The 14,335-nt window shown below is 44.1% G+C and overlaps 1 protein-coding gene across 1 annotated transcript in view; it reads right to left on the bottom strand.

The window, feature by feature from the left end:
- Positions 1–10,105: 10,105 nt before the first annotated feature.
- The window catches only part of LOC308300163 (uncharacterized protein), a 40,046-nt gene continuing 35,816 nt past the window's right edge, over positions 10,106–14,335 (bottom strand). Inside the window, exon 9 of the mRNA XM_080743967.1 lies at positions 10,106–13,410. Within this exon, the coding sequence (XP_080600093.1) occupies positions 12,491–13,410 (920 nt within the window). The 3' untranslated portion in view covers positions 10,106–12,490. The remainder of the gene's footprint in view (positions 13,411–14,335) is intronic.

Genomic DNA, 14,335 nt, shown 5'->3' with positions numbered 1-14,335 from the left:
CCGCCATAGATGGTCAGCTGTGCTCTGGGGTGAGTGAACTTCCCTCTCCACACTTTGTCGTAAGGAACGGGCTGCTGTATAGAGGTGCTAGAGCTAAGGGGGGATCTGATTTTGCAATTGCTGGTGCCAAAAACGTATGTTTCACAAGTCATGTACTTAGCCCACTCCCATCAGTTGGGAGCTCACCTCGGCGTGCAGAAAACCTATGACAGATTAACTGCTAGATTTTATTGGCCCGGGCTGAAGCGTGCCATAGAAGATTTCTGCCGGAGCTGCCCAGAGTGCCAGAAGACGGCGCCCCGGCCGTTCCTCCGCAACCCCTTGGTCCCGCTACCCATTATCGGGACCCCATTCTCTCGTGTGGCCATGGACATTGTGGGTCCACTTCCAAAGTCAGCCCGAGGTCATCGTTATATCCTGGTAATAATGGACTATGCTACTCGTTACCCTGAAGCTATTCCCTTGCGTACTGCTAATGCTAAGAACGTTGCACGTGAGCTGTTTTTGCTGTTTAGCCGAGTTGGCATAGCAGATGAAGTTTTGACGGACCAAGGAACTTGTTTCATGTCAAGGGTGATGACCGCATTGTACCGCTGGTTGAAAAAGAAGCAAATAAGAACTTCTGTTTATCACCCCCAGACTGACGGCCTTGTTGAGAGGTTCAACAAGACCCTAAAGCAAATGCTGAAGAAGCTGGTCGATGTGGACGGGAAGGACTGGGACCAGTTGCTTCCTTACGTTCTTTTCTCCATCCGGGAGGTGCCCCAGGCCTCCACAGGCTACTCCCCCTTCAAGCTCCTCAATGGTAGGAATAGAGCCCTGCACGGGCCTGAAATGTGGGGCCCGGCTCGGCCCGGGCCCGTGGAATTAAGGCCCGGCCCCAGGCCCGTTAGTGAGTTTCAGAAACGAGCCCGGCCCAGCCCGTAAGCCAGTCACCTTATTATTTAATTAATTATTTTCCTGCGTGGCTTTCACTGCTGCGCGCAGCAGCTACACTCTCAAGGGGAGTGCATACTGTCACAGACCACCGAAATTTGCGTCTGAAAGGTCCTGTTCAACTACAAAATGACATCTCTTGCAACTTCTGAAAAGGATTACTCCTAATTTGAGTTCGGAAAGCTGCACGCACGTTAGAAAGTTGGAACTTTCCCTCGAAAACGCTGTGGTCGGAGACAGTATGTACAGCCCTCTACTCTAGCTGTGCTCGTCTTACGCTCTGATTAAAAAAAAGAAGTCAACATCACAACACAAGTAAGAAATCTTCCTCCACCCACCGTTTGTTATGTCAGGGGTCCTCAACCTTTTCTGGCCGCGACCCCCAAAATAATCACATTTTGACTCGCGACCCCCGGTCCTTTGTGCATCTTTCAATTGTGGTCTTTTTTAAAACTTAAGAACACAAAACAATGTTGTCTTTGGAATGGTTTCTGACTGCATAGTAGTAGCCAGTAGCCTGCCCTATGCAGAAACCATTTCAAAGACAAACAAACATATAAAATGGACACATACATAGGCCTACAGATATACAAAATGAGTCATAGCACTGTTCACACAATGCTTTACCCCCTCCAACTGTATAGCATGTTTTTTCAATACTGTTTTTATAGTATTACTATTTTGACTTGCTTTGTCAATGTAAACGTATGTTTTCTTGAATTGGTAGGCCTATAACTATAATTTACTATAATTGACAAGAAAGTGTTGAGAAAACACATTAAACACAGGTCTATGTCAGCTATACAGGAGATGTTTAGGAATGTGAGGAATTTAACAGATATGTCGTCTGCCCATACTTATGAGTGGATGCAAATGCGAGTCTTTGTTCACCGTCGGCCGACAATTAGCGACAATTAGCACCCTTAATTCGGTTTCGGTGTGCGGGCTATTAGCACCCTCAGCCTTCGTTTCGATGTGTGGGGAGGGGAGGAGCGTTTCTATATGCAAGGAAAATAGACATTTTTATAAATCTTATCCAGCCAGGCCCTGTCTGGTCAGCACTCTGCCCCGTGAGAGCCATCTCACCTCTGTGTGGAAAAGCAACACACATCCATTCCACACTCACACTGTCGATTTTCCGCTATGAAAATGTTTCTATAAAAATGTTTTCCAGGCGTTTTTCTTTTTTTTTTTTTTTTTTTTTTACCGATTTTTTTTTTTTTTACCAAGAATTCTGGCGACCCCCCGAAAATTTTTGGCGACCCACAGGTTGAGAACCACTGTGTTATGTTACTGTATATCCTCACGGCAGAAAATTAGACATTGATTGATTGATATATTGTCGGCTTGCCGTGGTTACAAGCCATCTCGTAAAATACGGAGTATCATCCAGTTAGCCTACTAAATAGTAAAGACGCATTCCGTAATGAACGGATACGGGAGGTCGGGGAATCATTACAGGGCGGTTTATTTGAGAAATGACTGTAAAATGGGTGAATCTACAGTAGTGCGCCTAATCTTCTAGTCTCGCTACTCTCGCTGTGTGAGTCGCAGACACAGAGTTTGTGTGAGTGTGTGACAGAAGAAAAGCCGTAAAGCCCTCGGCTCGTCGCGGCCATTGGCTAATGTACTCATGTCACGACCAATCAGAGCCGTGTTGCTATAGATACGGATAGAACCCATAGCCTAGAAGACTATAGGCTATGCGAGGCAGCACCGCACTCAATCACACTCTCCATTCTAGCTATGCGCACAGCCGCACACAGAGACGTCATGTGTGAAATTCGGGTCCCGTCGGGCTTGCAGGGCTCTAGGTAGGAACCCCAGAGGCTTTTTGGACCTGGCCAAGGAGGCCTGGGAAAGTCAACCCTCCTCCCTTCGCAACGTGATCGAGTATGTCGACCAGCTGCAGGAGAGAGCCGTCTGGCCTATGGTGAGGGAGCACATGCAGCAGGCCCAAGCCACCCAGGCACGTACCTACAACAAGGGAGCCTGCATCCGGGAGTTCCAGGTTGGCGACAAGGTCCTGGTCCTCGTACCGAGCAACGAGTGTAAGTTTCTGGCCAAGTGGCAAGGCCCGTACGAGGTTGTGGAGAAGGTTGGGGCCGTCAACTATCGGGTGAGCCAGCCAGGCCGGCGGAAGGGCCTCCAGCTGTAATGTATCATGTTAATGTATTGAAGAAGTGGTTTCCTGCTGATGCACTTCCCAACCCAGCCCTACTGACTCAAGTCTCTCCTCAGACGCCGCCCGTAGTAACTGGCCCAGACCTTTCTCCCGCCCAGCTGCAGGATGTCAAGGAGCTCCTGGGACAGAGCCTGGATGTGTTCTCCAACCTCCCGGGGCGTACGCACGTCGTTGAACATGATATTGAAACCCAGCAGGGGAAGGTTGTGAGGCAGCGACCGTATCGGATACCAGAGGCTCGGAGAGAGGCGATTCGAGAAGAAGTGAAGAAGATGCTGGAACTTGGGGTAATTGAGGAGTCCCCACAGCCCCTGGTCTAGCCCCATCTTGATAGTCCCGCAGCCAGATGGGACCCTCCGCTTCTGCAAAGACTTCCGGAAACTGAATGAGGTATCAACGTTCGACGCCTACCCCATGCCCCGGGTCGACGAATTGATCGAGCGGCTGGGTCCTGCGAGGTTCGTCAGCACCCTTGATTTGACGAAGGGGTATTGGCAAGTCCCCCTGACCGAGAGGGCGAAGCCCAAGACTGCATTCACCACCCCAGACGGTCTCTTCCAGTACCGGGTCCTGCCTTTTGGGGTCCACGGCGCCCCAGCGACATTCCAGCGACTGATGGACTGAGTGCTCCGGCCCCACCGCTCCTTTGCGGCTGCATACCTTGACAACATCATCATTCACAGCAGCACCTGGGAGAAACACCTGGAATATCTGCAGGCTGTCCTGGAGGCGCTGCGACGAGGGCGGGGCTGACGGCGAATGCCAAGAAGTGCCGGATGGGGTGGACCGAGACAGATTACCTGGGGTACACCATAGGAAGAGGTTGTGTAAAACCCCAGGCTCAGAAAGTGGGGAAAATCCATAACTGGCCCCGACCCGTGACGAAGAAGCAAGTCAAGTCCTTCCTGGGCCTCATTTCATACTATCAAAAATTCATCAAGAACTTTGCGATGATAGCGGCCCCCCTCTACGATCTGACGTCCCAGAAGCTCCCCCACCATGTGCGCTGGACAGAAGACGCAGAGGCGGCCTTCCAGGCTTTGAAGCAGGCCCTGTGTGAAGAACCTGTCCTGGTGGCACCTGACTTCGCAAAACCATTCACCCTCCATACCGACGCCTCCGGCACCGGGATCGGGGCGGTCCTGGCCCAGGTGATAGACGGCGACAAGCATCCAGTGACCTTCATCAGTAGGAAACTGCTGAAGCACGAAAGAAATTACTCAACGGTTGAAAGGGAGTGCCTGGCTGTGAAATGGGCCATTCACTACCTCCAATATTATTTATGGGGCCGGCAATTTACTCTCATCACAGACCATGCACCACTGAAGTGGATGTCCACCAACAAAGATCGCAATGATAGGGTCACCCGTTGGTTCATTGAATTACAAGACTACAACTTCAAAGTAGAACACCGACCAGGGAAAGACATACGACATGCTGATGCCATGTCCCGCCTCTATGAGGACGAGAAACTAGAAGCCCCTGGCAAGGAGCTTAGGGGGGATATGTGGAGTCTCGCATAATTGCCCCCGAACAGGTAAGAGGTTTTACAGAGCCAGCCAGCATCATGACATCAGAGCCCTAAGGCAGCACCGCCCCCTTGGCCAGGTCCTTGATGGAAGGTACCTCCCTAATTACCTGCTCACTCAGATTGAAGTAAGGCACCTGTGAGCCACAGCTGCTCTGAGTTGAGTAATCAAAATGTTTGCTTAAATAGGCCTGGGCTCTATTAATCAGTGTGTGGCTGTCTCTCCTTGTTGAAGGACCTCTTCCACATCGGGCGGTAAGCTTTTCTCCACTGTTTCCCTGTCGGACCTTGTTATTTGTTTTAATGTGTTTTCTAATAGCTGTTTTTCTCTGTCTCCTTTAGGTTACCTGTGCGTGATTTACAATCTGTGAAAACTTTTGTTGTTTGGGAAGAAATTTAAGTTGTGTTTGGGGAAAGACCCTGAATAAATTCTGACTTTTGTTTGAACTGCAAACTGCTGTTTCTGTGTTGGCTTGGCTCAGACTTCACAATACATATGTATGTGTGTATATATATATATATATATATATATATATATATATATATATATATATATATATATATATATATATATATATATATATATATATTAGGGTGGATCTTAAATGACCTTTTTTAGATTTTCTTGAGTCTCACCCCCCAATTATGTTCCAATGTACAAAAAACTGCTTTGGTCAAAATTTGGTTGAATTTCAAGCATATTTAGAGGTAGCTCAATCAAGCCAAAGATTGTACATTTTATTGGTCAAAATCGAATTGCACTGCAGGCACATTTAAGTTATACATTACACATTATTCTTATACTAATCACAGAAATTATATTTTTTTAAGCTTACAAATCTAAACACAAATCTGATTACATGTTTGTCATATGTCGAACCAGAATTAATATATTGTAGGAAATAGCAAAGCAAAGAATGACAAATTGCTATTTTTCATTTAACGTGCACAATGACATGTCTTTATTGCTTCAATCATACTCACAACACACAACAAGCACACAGCCTCACTTCCTTGTTTACCCCCAAAACCCCTGAAAGTCACTGCAGTATTTAATAGTAATTCAGTAGTTACTGATCAATTAAAGTTTGTTTACGGCTATCGGGATACTTGTGCCGATGGTTCTGCACAATTTGCAGCAAGTATTGGAGTTGGGACTCATCTTTAGTAATGAGACCACAATATTCTTGTATTAGGGCAACCCCACGCTCTGCATGATCATTGACAACATTCATCGCCTTCACTACAGCCAGAGCTTCTTGGTAGTCCACCCTGGGCTCCCACTCATCGGGATCAACGTCAAGGAAGTCATCTGGGAGATCCATCATTTTGAAAAGCACCTTGGATTTGGGAGACACAAAATCTTCAATGTTCTTCCTTGCAATTGTTCCAAGGTCAACAGTAATTCTCTTCATATGCCCCTGTTCACCATAAGTGATTGGAAAACCTTTGAGAAGCAGCTTTAGACACCTCAGCATTTATTGATGAACCGGATACCTTGAGCAGCGATGTATCTGGTTCAGAGCTCCAGTAGCTACCCATCATGCCCGTTGGATGGCAAAGGTTATTTATTGTTTGAAGATCTGGATGTTTCATGGCCAATTCAAACTGACCCTCAGGGAAGAAAAAGCATGCATGGATTTGTGCATGTTTACAGTTTGCATTTATGTGAAGGCATGGATGATGGCACCTGTTGCTGTCAGCGCTCCACTAAATGACTTGGCAGCTGTTAAAATCGTTGCTGGAATATTCATCAATAAATGCTGAGGTGTCTAAAGCTGCTTCTCAAAAGTGTTCCAATCACTTATGGTATTTGGCTCCAGAGATCGTCAGACTTGCAATGTTTGACAGTCAATTGAGCGCGCAAATGAAGAGGCTGATGGTGAGAGCCATGAAAGATGGAAATGAAGATGATGAACAGGGGCATATGAAGAGAATTACTGTTGACCTTGGAACAATTGCAAGGAAGAACATTGAAGATTTTGTGTTTCCCAAATCCAAGGTGCTTTTCAAAATGATGGATCTCCCAGATGACTTCCTTGACGTTGATCCCGATGAATGGGAGCCCAGGGTGGACTACCAAGAAGCTCTGGCTGTAGTGAAGGCGATGAATGTTGTCAATGATCATGCAGAGCGTGGGGTTGCCCTAATACAAGAATATTGTGGTCTCATTACTAAAGATGAGTCCCAACTCCAATACTTGCTGCAAATTGTGCAGAACCATCGGCACAAGTATCCCGATAGCCATAAACAAACTTTAATTGATCAGTAACTACTGAATTACTATTAAATACTGCAGTGACTTTCAGGGGTTTTGGGGGTAAACAAGGAAGTGGGACTGTGTGCTTGTTGTGTGTTGTGAGTGTGATTGAAGAGTGTGCAATAAAGACATGTCATTGTGCACGTTAAATGAAAAATAGCAAATTGTCATTCTTTGCTTTGCTATTTCCTACAATACATTAATTCTGGATTGACATATGACAAACATGTAATCAGATTTGTGTTTAGATTTGTAAGCTTAAAAAAATATAATTTCTGTGCTTAGTATAAGAATAATGTATAATGTATAACTTATATGTGCCTGCAGTGCAATTCGATTTTGACCAATAAAATGTACAATCTTTGACTTGATTGAGCTACCTCTAAATATGCTTCAAATTCAACCAAATTTGAACCAAAGCAGTTTTTTGTACATTGGAACATAATTCGGGGGTGAGACTCAAGAAAATCAAAAAAAGGTAATTTAACTCACTTAGCGCCGAGCGACTTTCGGGGCGACTAACTAATGATGGCGTTTAGTGCCGAGCGACTCGGAGCGACTTTTATATAAAAGCATTGTTTAAGCTTTTAATTTGGGTTGATAGACGGAGCGGAACGGTTAGCTTACCTTCGACTAGCATACAGATGAAAACCGTGAAAAAAAAGGATACGATTATGACGTCACCTTTAAGCCATAGCTTCCTGTTTACGTAGGCCTCTGTTAGCCGCTAGGCTCAATGCAAACCATCCGACCCTCACGTGGCTTCACTAGGTCGGATTTTGATTCGGAAACTTTCTGTGTGGCATCTATATACGTTCCGATGCCCATACCAATGGTGGTTTGAGACGATCAAGCACGAATTGAGCAGTATTGAGCTCAAATGGCGGCCCGCGGCCTGTCCATTGAATGTCAATGGAGAGCATGTCATTGTACCATCCTGTTATGTCATGAACCTTGTTTTTTATTCTGACTTAACATGGGACCATGGAAAGTCTATGAGCTATGGCTCACTCTAGTGGTCATCTTGTGGCATCTGCAGGCACGTGTACCTGTTTATGTAATGTGATTTTGGGGATTCAATATAGCTATTTCCTGGCGTTATAAGCGCAGATTCATATTGAAATCTGGCTCGCTCGGCGCTAAGTGAGTTAAGATCCACCCTAATATATATATATATATATGAATGTGTAGAATGACTATTTTCGGGCCGTTGCAACTGAATTACAATGGTGGATAGTGTCTCCCACCAAGTGTTCCACCAAGACACAGCGACCGATGGGTGTGAAGAGGCGCGGTACAATGGGTGGGACTTGACAAAGGGTCAGTTGTTGATGAGGGTCAGATTGTTTCTTCTCAGTTAGTGTGAGGAACTTGGAAAAATGTATCAATGGCATAAAAATAGTTGCATTTGGGAATGTTAACTAGGCCTCCTCGTGCATTGTACTAAGTTGTTTAAATGAGGTCTGGAGGCATCTAGGCTCTTACAATTCAAGCCCACTGAAAGGATCACTATTTCTACCATAGGGTGGGCTTCTGACATCTCCAAAAGTTTTGTTGCGTGATAAAAGCCAGCCCCAGGGTAGCTATCAATCTGTATATGTGTATGATGTGATGCTGGAATTCTCACCAGATTAGAGTCCCCCAGGAAGACTACTCGCTTTTTAATTTCCAGCTTCCAGTCTACAATGTTATTTCTCCGCCTGTCTTACTGGTGTGCAAGAAAATGGGGAAGGTGATGCAGTGGGGGAACTGGAGGCTCCCGTACGGGGCTCTGAGACCGGCAGTGCAAAGTTATTTTTGATAAGGTTCAGAGGACGTTCTTATATCATGGATCATGCCTTTTTATAGCCTACTCAACATCACCGTCGCCTGCCGTGTACCAGACCTGACGGGTGCCACATATTGTCGTTGCCCTCTACTCTATTCCAACCTTTTGTGTGTTTATTTTATTTATTTATTTTCGCAGTTTTATAGATGAGGTTTCCACCCGACAGACGATATACTACAGCAACATAATTAAAGATCCTTACAGTCCCTTCATGTCCTGGGTGACTGCTGACCTGTGCTGCCTCCTCCAGGTAAAAACAGAGACGCCCTTCTGTTTATCATCCACAGATGACCTAGTGGAGTGCTTCAACCAAACCCTGAAGCGAAGATAGACGAGATTGTGAAAGGTTGCTGCCATAATGTAGCCTACTCTTCTCCATCCGAAAAGTGCTCTATGGTCACTGTAGACAGCTGTGTTTTTAAACTGTTTTGGTTATCTAGTGTTGCCGTACTTGGGGTATTACCGCAAGACGACTGGAATGTGAACGTAATCTCATATGCGTATGTGTTTAGCTGGCTGCCGTCCACACACAAATGCTTCCCATGCCTGACTCATTGATTGTGAATAAACGGTTGTTTGAATTTAAATCAGAAGTGATTCTTTACAAAGCAAAGAAGTCAACATGGTGTCAGAAGTGGGATACGAAACCAAGCCTCCATTCAGAGGCCAGAATGGAGATCCTGGTAACAGGTCTACCAGCTTGCCCCGAACTGGGGGGACCCAGATGATTTTGGGGATCCCCAGATGACAGTGAAGTCAAAATGTAAGGACTTTTGAAGACCTTTTTAATACCTAAAAAAAAATACCATTACTGCATCAAAAGCAAACAACTATACTAACTATAAACAACTATAATAACTATAATAACTGGTCAAACATTGGCCAAATGTACACACCATATATCTAGGTGTGCCCGGAATCTTTTGGCTATGAAAAGTGGGCCCTGGCAGAAGAAAAAAAGTTTGTGAAACGTGGCCTCGTGTTGTGAGTGGTCCAAATACAGAGCCAAATCAGGTCCAGTTTACTAAGCCTAGTAAAGAAAGGATTTAGTCTATAACATGACAACACTTTTGTCATTTTGTTTGTCAAAACAGGGTATTTTGGAAGGCAAGGGCCAACCGTCTCACTATCTTTTTGTATACATGATTGATTGGGGAAATCATATATAAAAATATTCTGTGACTACTTGAAAAGGTAAGGATAGCCAGCATTGGTTAGTGGTTTGGTTAAATATTCTTGGCAGTGAATGAATTAATATGGAATAAATGTTTACAATTCCCCCCCCCCCTATTTTGCCAAAAGAAATAGTAATAGGTGTAGAAAGGAACATTTCTGACATCTCAATTATAGAAGGATTTACACGCAACATTGTGTAAGCATTTGTCTCATCAATTTTATTTTCTTACGAGGGAACATAGGGCTGACCCCATCCAAAAGAGCAGGGCATTGTTTTTCTTATTTTTATTCTGCTGAAGGAAATCCATGACATGACAAAATAAATGTAAACAATCAATGGCTTTGTCTTTGACAATCGCTTAGCCTTTTAAATCCAGTTCATTTAAACACATTTAAGTCAACTGTCAGAACTTAAACTAACAACCCCAAAAAAAGAGAAAATAGACCTATTGCTTATTAATGAGTAGCCTACAAAATGTATAAAAATAAACAATAAGCTATACTATGAACATAATATAAATAATTTTGCAGCTTACAGGCAAACGCCATTGCTCTACCATAGAAAATAAAAATGACTTTCTCCCACATGTACATAATATCCAGGTATGTGTATAAAAACAGTTACATGTTCTTCCACACCTTCAAATGAAGCGTAAAAATGAAATAAAAATAACACATGTTAAACTGACATTTGCGTTTAACACATTTTGTTATCCATTGCAAAACACATTTTCTAATAAAAATGGTAAACTTACAATTTTGAATTGAACTTTCAATGTAATAAAATAACATATTGCATCACATTAATGCAAGTGAGGTAAACTTACACTTTATAATTTAACTTTCAATGTAATAAAATATAACATTAATGCACAGAAAAGAAAAATGTTCGAAGACAATAAAAAGGCCCAAATTTCAAGATCTCACCTAGGGCCCTACGGACCAGCTCTGTCTGGTCTCATGTTCATGATACAGATGTGCCATTTGTTATGTAAATGCTATTCCGATCTTTTTTGTCGAAAAGCGACACTTGTTTTCAGTAACAAAAGAGAAGATTTAGCAAAGCTAAGATAAGGTTCTTTTAACAGTGAAAAGAACCTTGGGGAAACAAGTATATCCAGAAAAAAAAAATCAGGAAATGTCGATGAAAGCCTGATGTTTTGGAAAGGCACATCTGTACACAATTCTGATACACTGCAAGTCTAGGTACAGGTCCCTTGGAAACCACGCAGCATCAGACTGAAAGCACGTGTGAATGTGTTCTAAATAAAGGGTGGGGGGCTGAATTGGTAGAGGAATCAGAAGGTCCACGGTTCGCTTGTGGCTCGCCCAGTCAGTGTGTCGAATTGTCCCTGCTCCCCAGGTACTGTTTTGATTAATTGATTTGGCGTCTTACTTCGGGTGACCAGACGTCCCATTTTCAAGCTGCGTGTCCCGGTGTCCCGACAAATATCTCTAAAACACTAATATGTCCCGGTTTTCAACATTCACTACAAAATTGTCCCGGTTTTCGCCAGAATTAAAATAATAGTAGCTGTTTTCAGTGGTTGCATAGACATCTATCATGTTCTTTTCATGTAAACATGCTCACCTAAACAATCAGAAAACATGAACTAATTCATTGCATGTCTGAATTCAACACTGAGACTGCTTGTCAGTCACTCACTGCCTGTATGCAACCCTGCGGTGTATGTGCGCGTGCACAAACGTTAGAGAATGGGCGTGCGCGGTAACGTGCGCATTGCTTTGAGGGTCCCGGTTTTAGGCAACAGTGGTTCGCGTCCCGGTTTGAGCGGCTGAAAATATGGTCACCCTAGTCTTACTGCTCCTAATAGTAAGGGTAAATGCAGAGAAGAATTGCGCCGGGACAATACCCCAATAACGAGGTAGCTAAATTATTTATTATTAATACGGCTGGAACTCGATAAAAAAAAAGTAAAAAGAAGAAGAATTAGAGGCTTTGAAATTAATCAAAATTAATCGCATGTTTAATCACAAACATTTGACCTAAGAAGCTTATTTTTCTTTCTCGATTAAAACACATTTCGGTATACGAGTGAATCAATGAGTGATAGCAACAAAGACAAGCCACCCCATGTGGCATGATCAATAAGGCATCCTATAATGATAATACTGCGTTCTGTTCATTATGTAAAACCTTTGTTACCCGAGAGCCTTCAGCCCAAGCCCTCGTCACTATCCAGCTCTCTTGCCCTTAGATCCATCTCCAACTGTCCTGCTTTGGTGTACTGCCACCAAAAGCACTAGATTTATAAATAAGTGTATGACTGGTCATTGTCATGTTGAAATAAGAATGACCATATTTTGTTCTGTATAAGCTACAGTATCAGGTGCCAATCCAGGTGGTGTCTACAATAAAAAGCATTTGTTAACATTTAATCAATAGGTTATCTCTCCTACAGTATATGTTTCTTTCTAAAGATATTCATGTTGACTAGGGACCAAAACCAAAACCTGTTGACCAAAACCATTGCCACAAATAGGGTTTCTCCCGTGTATAGATGCCTCTGTCTCTACAGAACCTTCTGACCCAAGCCTTTGCAACAAACTGTACAACTATCTATTGTACCGTTTCTTTCTCTTTAATCCTGTATGAGTGGTCATATGTCCTGCCAGATGACATTTACGGAAAAAACCTTTGTTACAAACTGTACAACTAAAGGGAGTCGACGTATGAGTCCTCATATGTGTGTTCAGATCATTCTTTACACCAAAGACTTTATCACAAACCGTACAACCAAAAGCTGCTGTGTGACTGAGCATATGATTTTTCAGATGTGCAGCTTCAGTAAAGCTTTTGCCACAAACTGTACAACTAAATGGTTTGCTGCCTGGGTGAATCGTGATCATGTGTTTGATCATATTATGCTTTCGAGTAAACCATTTACCACAAACCGTACAACTTGACCTTCCGCTGACCCTCGTCTTGGATGGAGGTTCTTTCGATGCTTTCGTGTCCTGAGACCCGTTGTTGCTCACATCCGATTTTTGGCTCCTGCGTGATCTCAAAGCCGGCCGTGCTTCACTGGTTTCCTCCCATTCACTCGCACTGTGGTCAGAGTCGGATTCGGAAGGACGTGAAGTCGCTCCGCCGACCTCTGCGTCGGCTCGTGTTTTCACATGTCCGGTAGAGGTACTGGCTCTGGTCTCCTCCCACTCGTCGCTGTCGTCACTGTCCGATTCGGAACAGCGTAAAAGGAGGGGCTGTGACTCACCGGTTGGTTGTGACGCTCCAGCATCTTGTGTTTCCATGTGTTCACTAGCGGGACTGGATAGAGGCTCTGTCCAACTGTGTTCGTTATAATCTTCGCTCTTCGATGCTGGTAATGTCAATGCTGAGCAACCCGCCTCCTCTGGCCCTTTAACTAGCTCCTTTTGCTCCTCTTTACTCTGTGGAGGAGGCTCTGGTTCCTCCTGGACCGGAATGGGTCTCTTACCCTGATGTTCAGTGGAAACCACCCCTTTCCTCAGGAAGTCTAGGCAAAAAAAGATTAAATGAGCCATTAAATGTGAACCATTAAATGTTTGAACCACATTTTTTAAACGCAGATACCTAGCCTTTTTTTGGGGGGGGGGGGGGGGGGCTTTCATGCCTTTATTGATAGGACAGTAGACTGACAGGAAATGGTGGGAGTGACATGTGGCAAAGGTCGTCTGGATCAGGAATCGACCAGGCATCCATGCCTATGTGACAATGCCTAAGTGGTATGCGCCCGGACCAGTAGGCCAGCGGGCGCCCAGATACATTAGCCTTAATAATCCACTCATGAGGATTGATAATGATGCATCTCATAAGCGGGAACAGATCTGATGCCAAAGAAGGAGATCTCCTTCTTATCTCTTTTTGGTAGTTCAGTGCCAGGTATCTTAGGTGTTTTTACCTGTTTTTGGAGGACGATTGTGCGTGTGCACAGTGCTGTGTGTTTTCTCTGTTTGCTTGCGGTCATTTCTATAACCTTTGTGTGTGTCAGCATGCAGTGGTTGCGTTTCCTTGATAAAAGTACACAGCGTGTCGTGTGCAAAAATTCATGCGGGCGGGGCCATTTTCCCCTCTCCAGAGCTAGGAGCGGAGATATGGCCGATTCTTCTTCGTTGGTTGCATGGAACCGGATGGGGAACGGATGTTTTGTTTCCAGGTTATTTCGTCTCCTAGCAACTATTAGCAATGCTAGCTGGATACAATGATAGGTAAGATCGATCTTAATACGCTGATTAAATAAAACGCTAAGAGGGAGATCTCCATCTTTGGCAGAACTTATTAACCATAATTCATAAACCCCTAGCAGGAAATGTGTTGGGTCGCAATACAATGTTTGGGAAACAGTGCCTTAAACTTGCAATTACCCATGAACTAAAAGGTATCATCATGCATGAGGGAGGGGACTTGGTTTTGGTTTCCTT

This window comes from Nannobrachium achirus, assembly GCF_963921795.1.
Source record: "Nannobrachium achirus genome assembly, chromosome: 16".
Classification (NCBI taxonomy): Eukaryota; Metazoa; Chordata; class Actinopteri; order Myctophiformes; family Myctophidae; genus Nannobrachium; species Nannobrachium achirus.
This window is presented reverse-complemented; position numbering and strand designations above follow the sequence as displayed.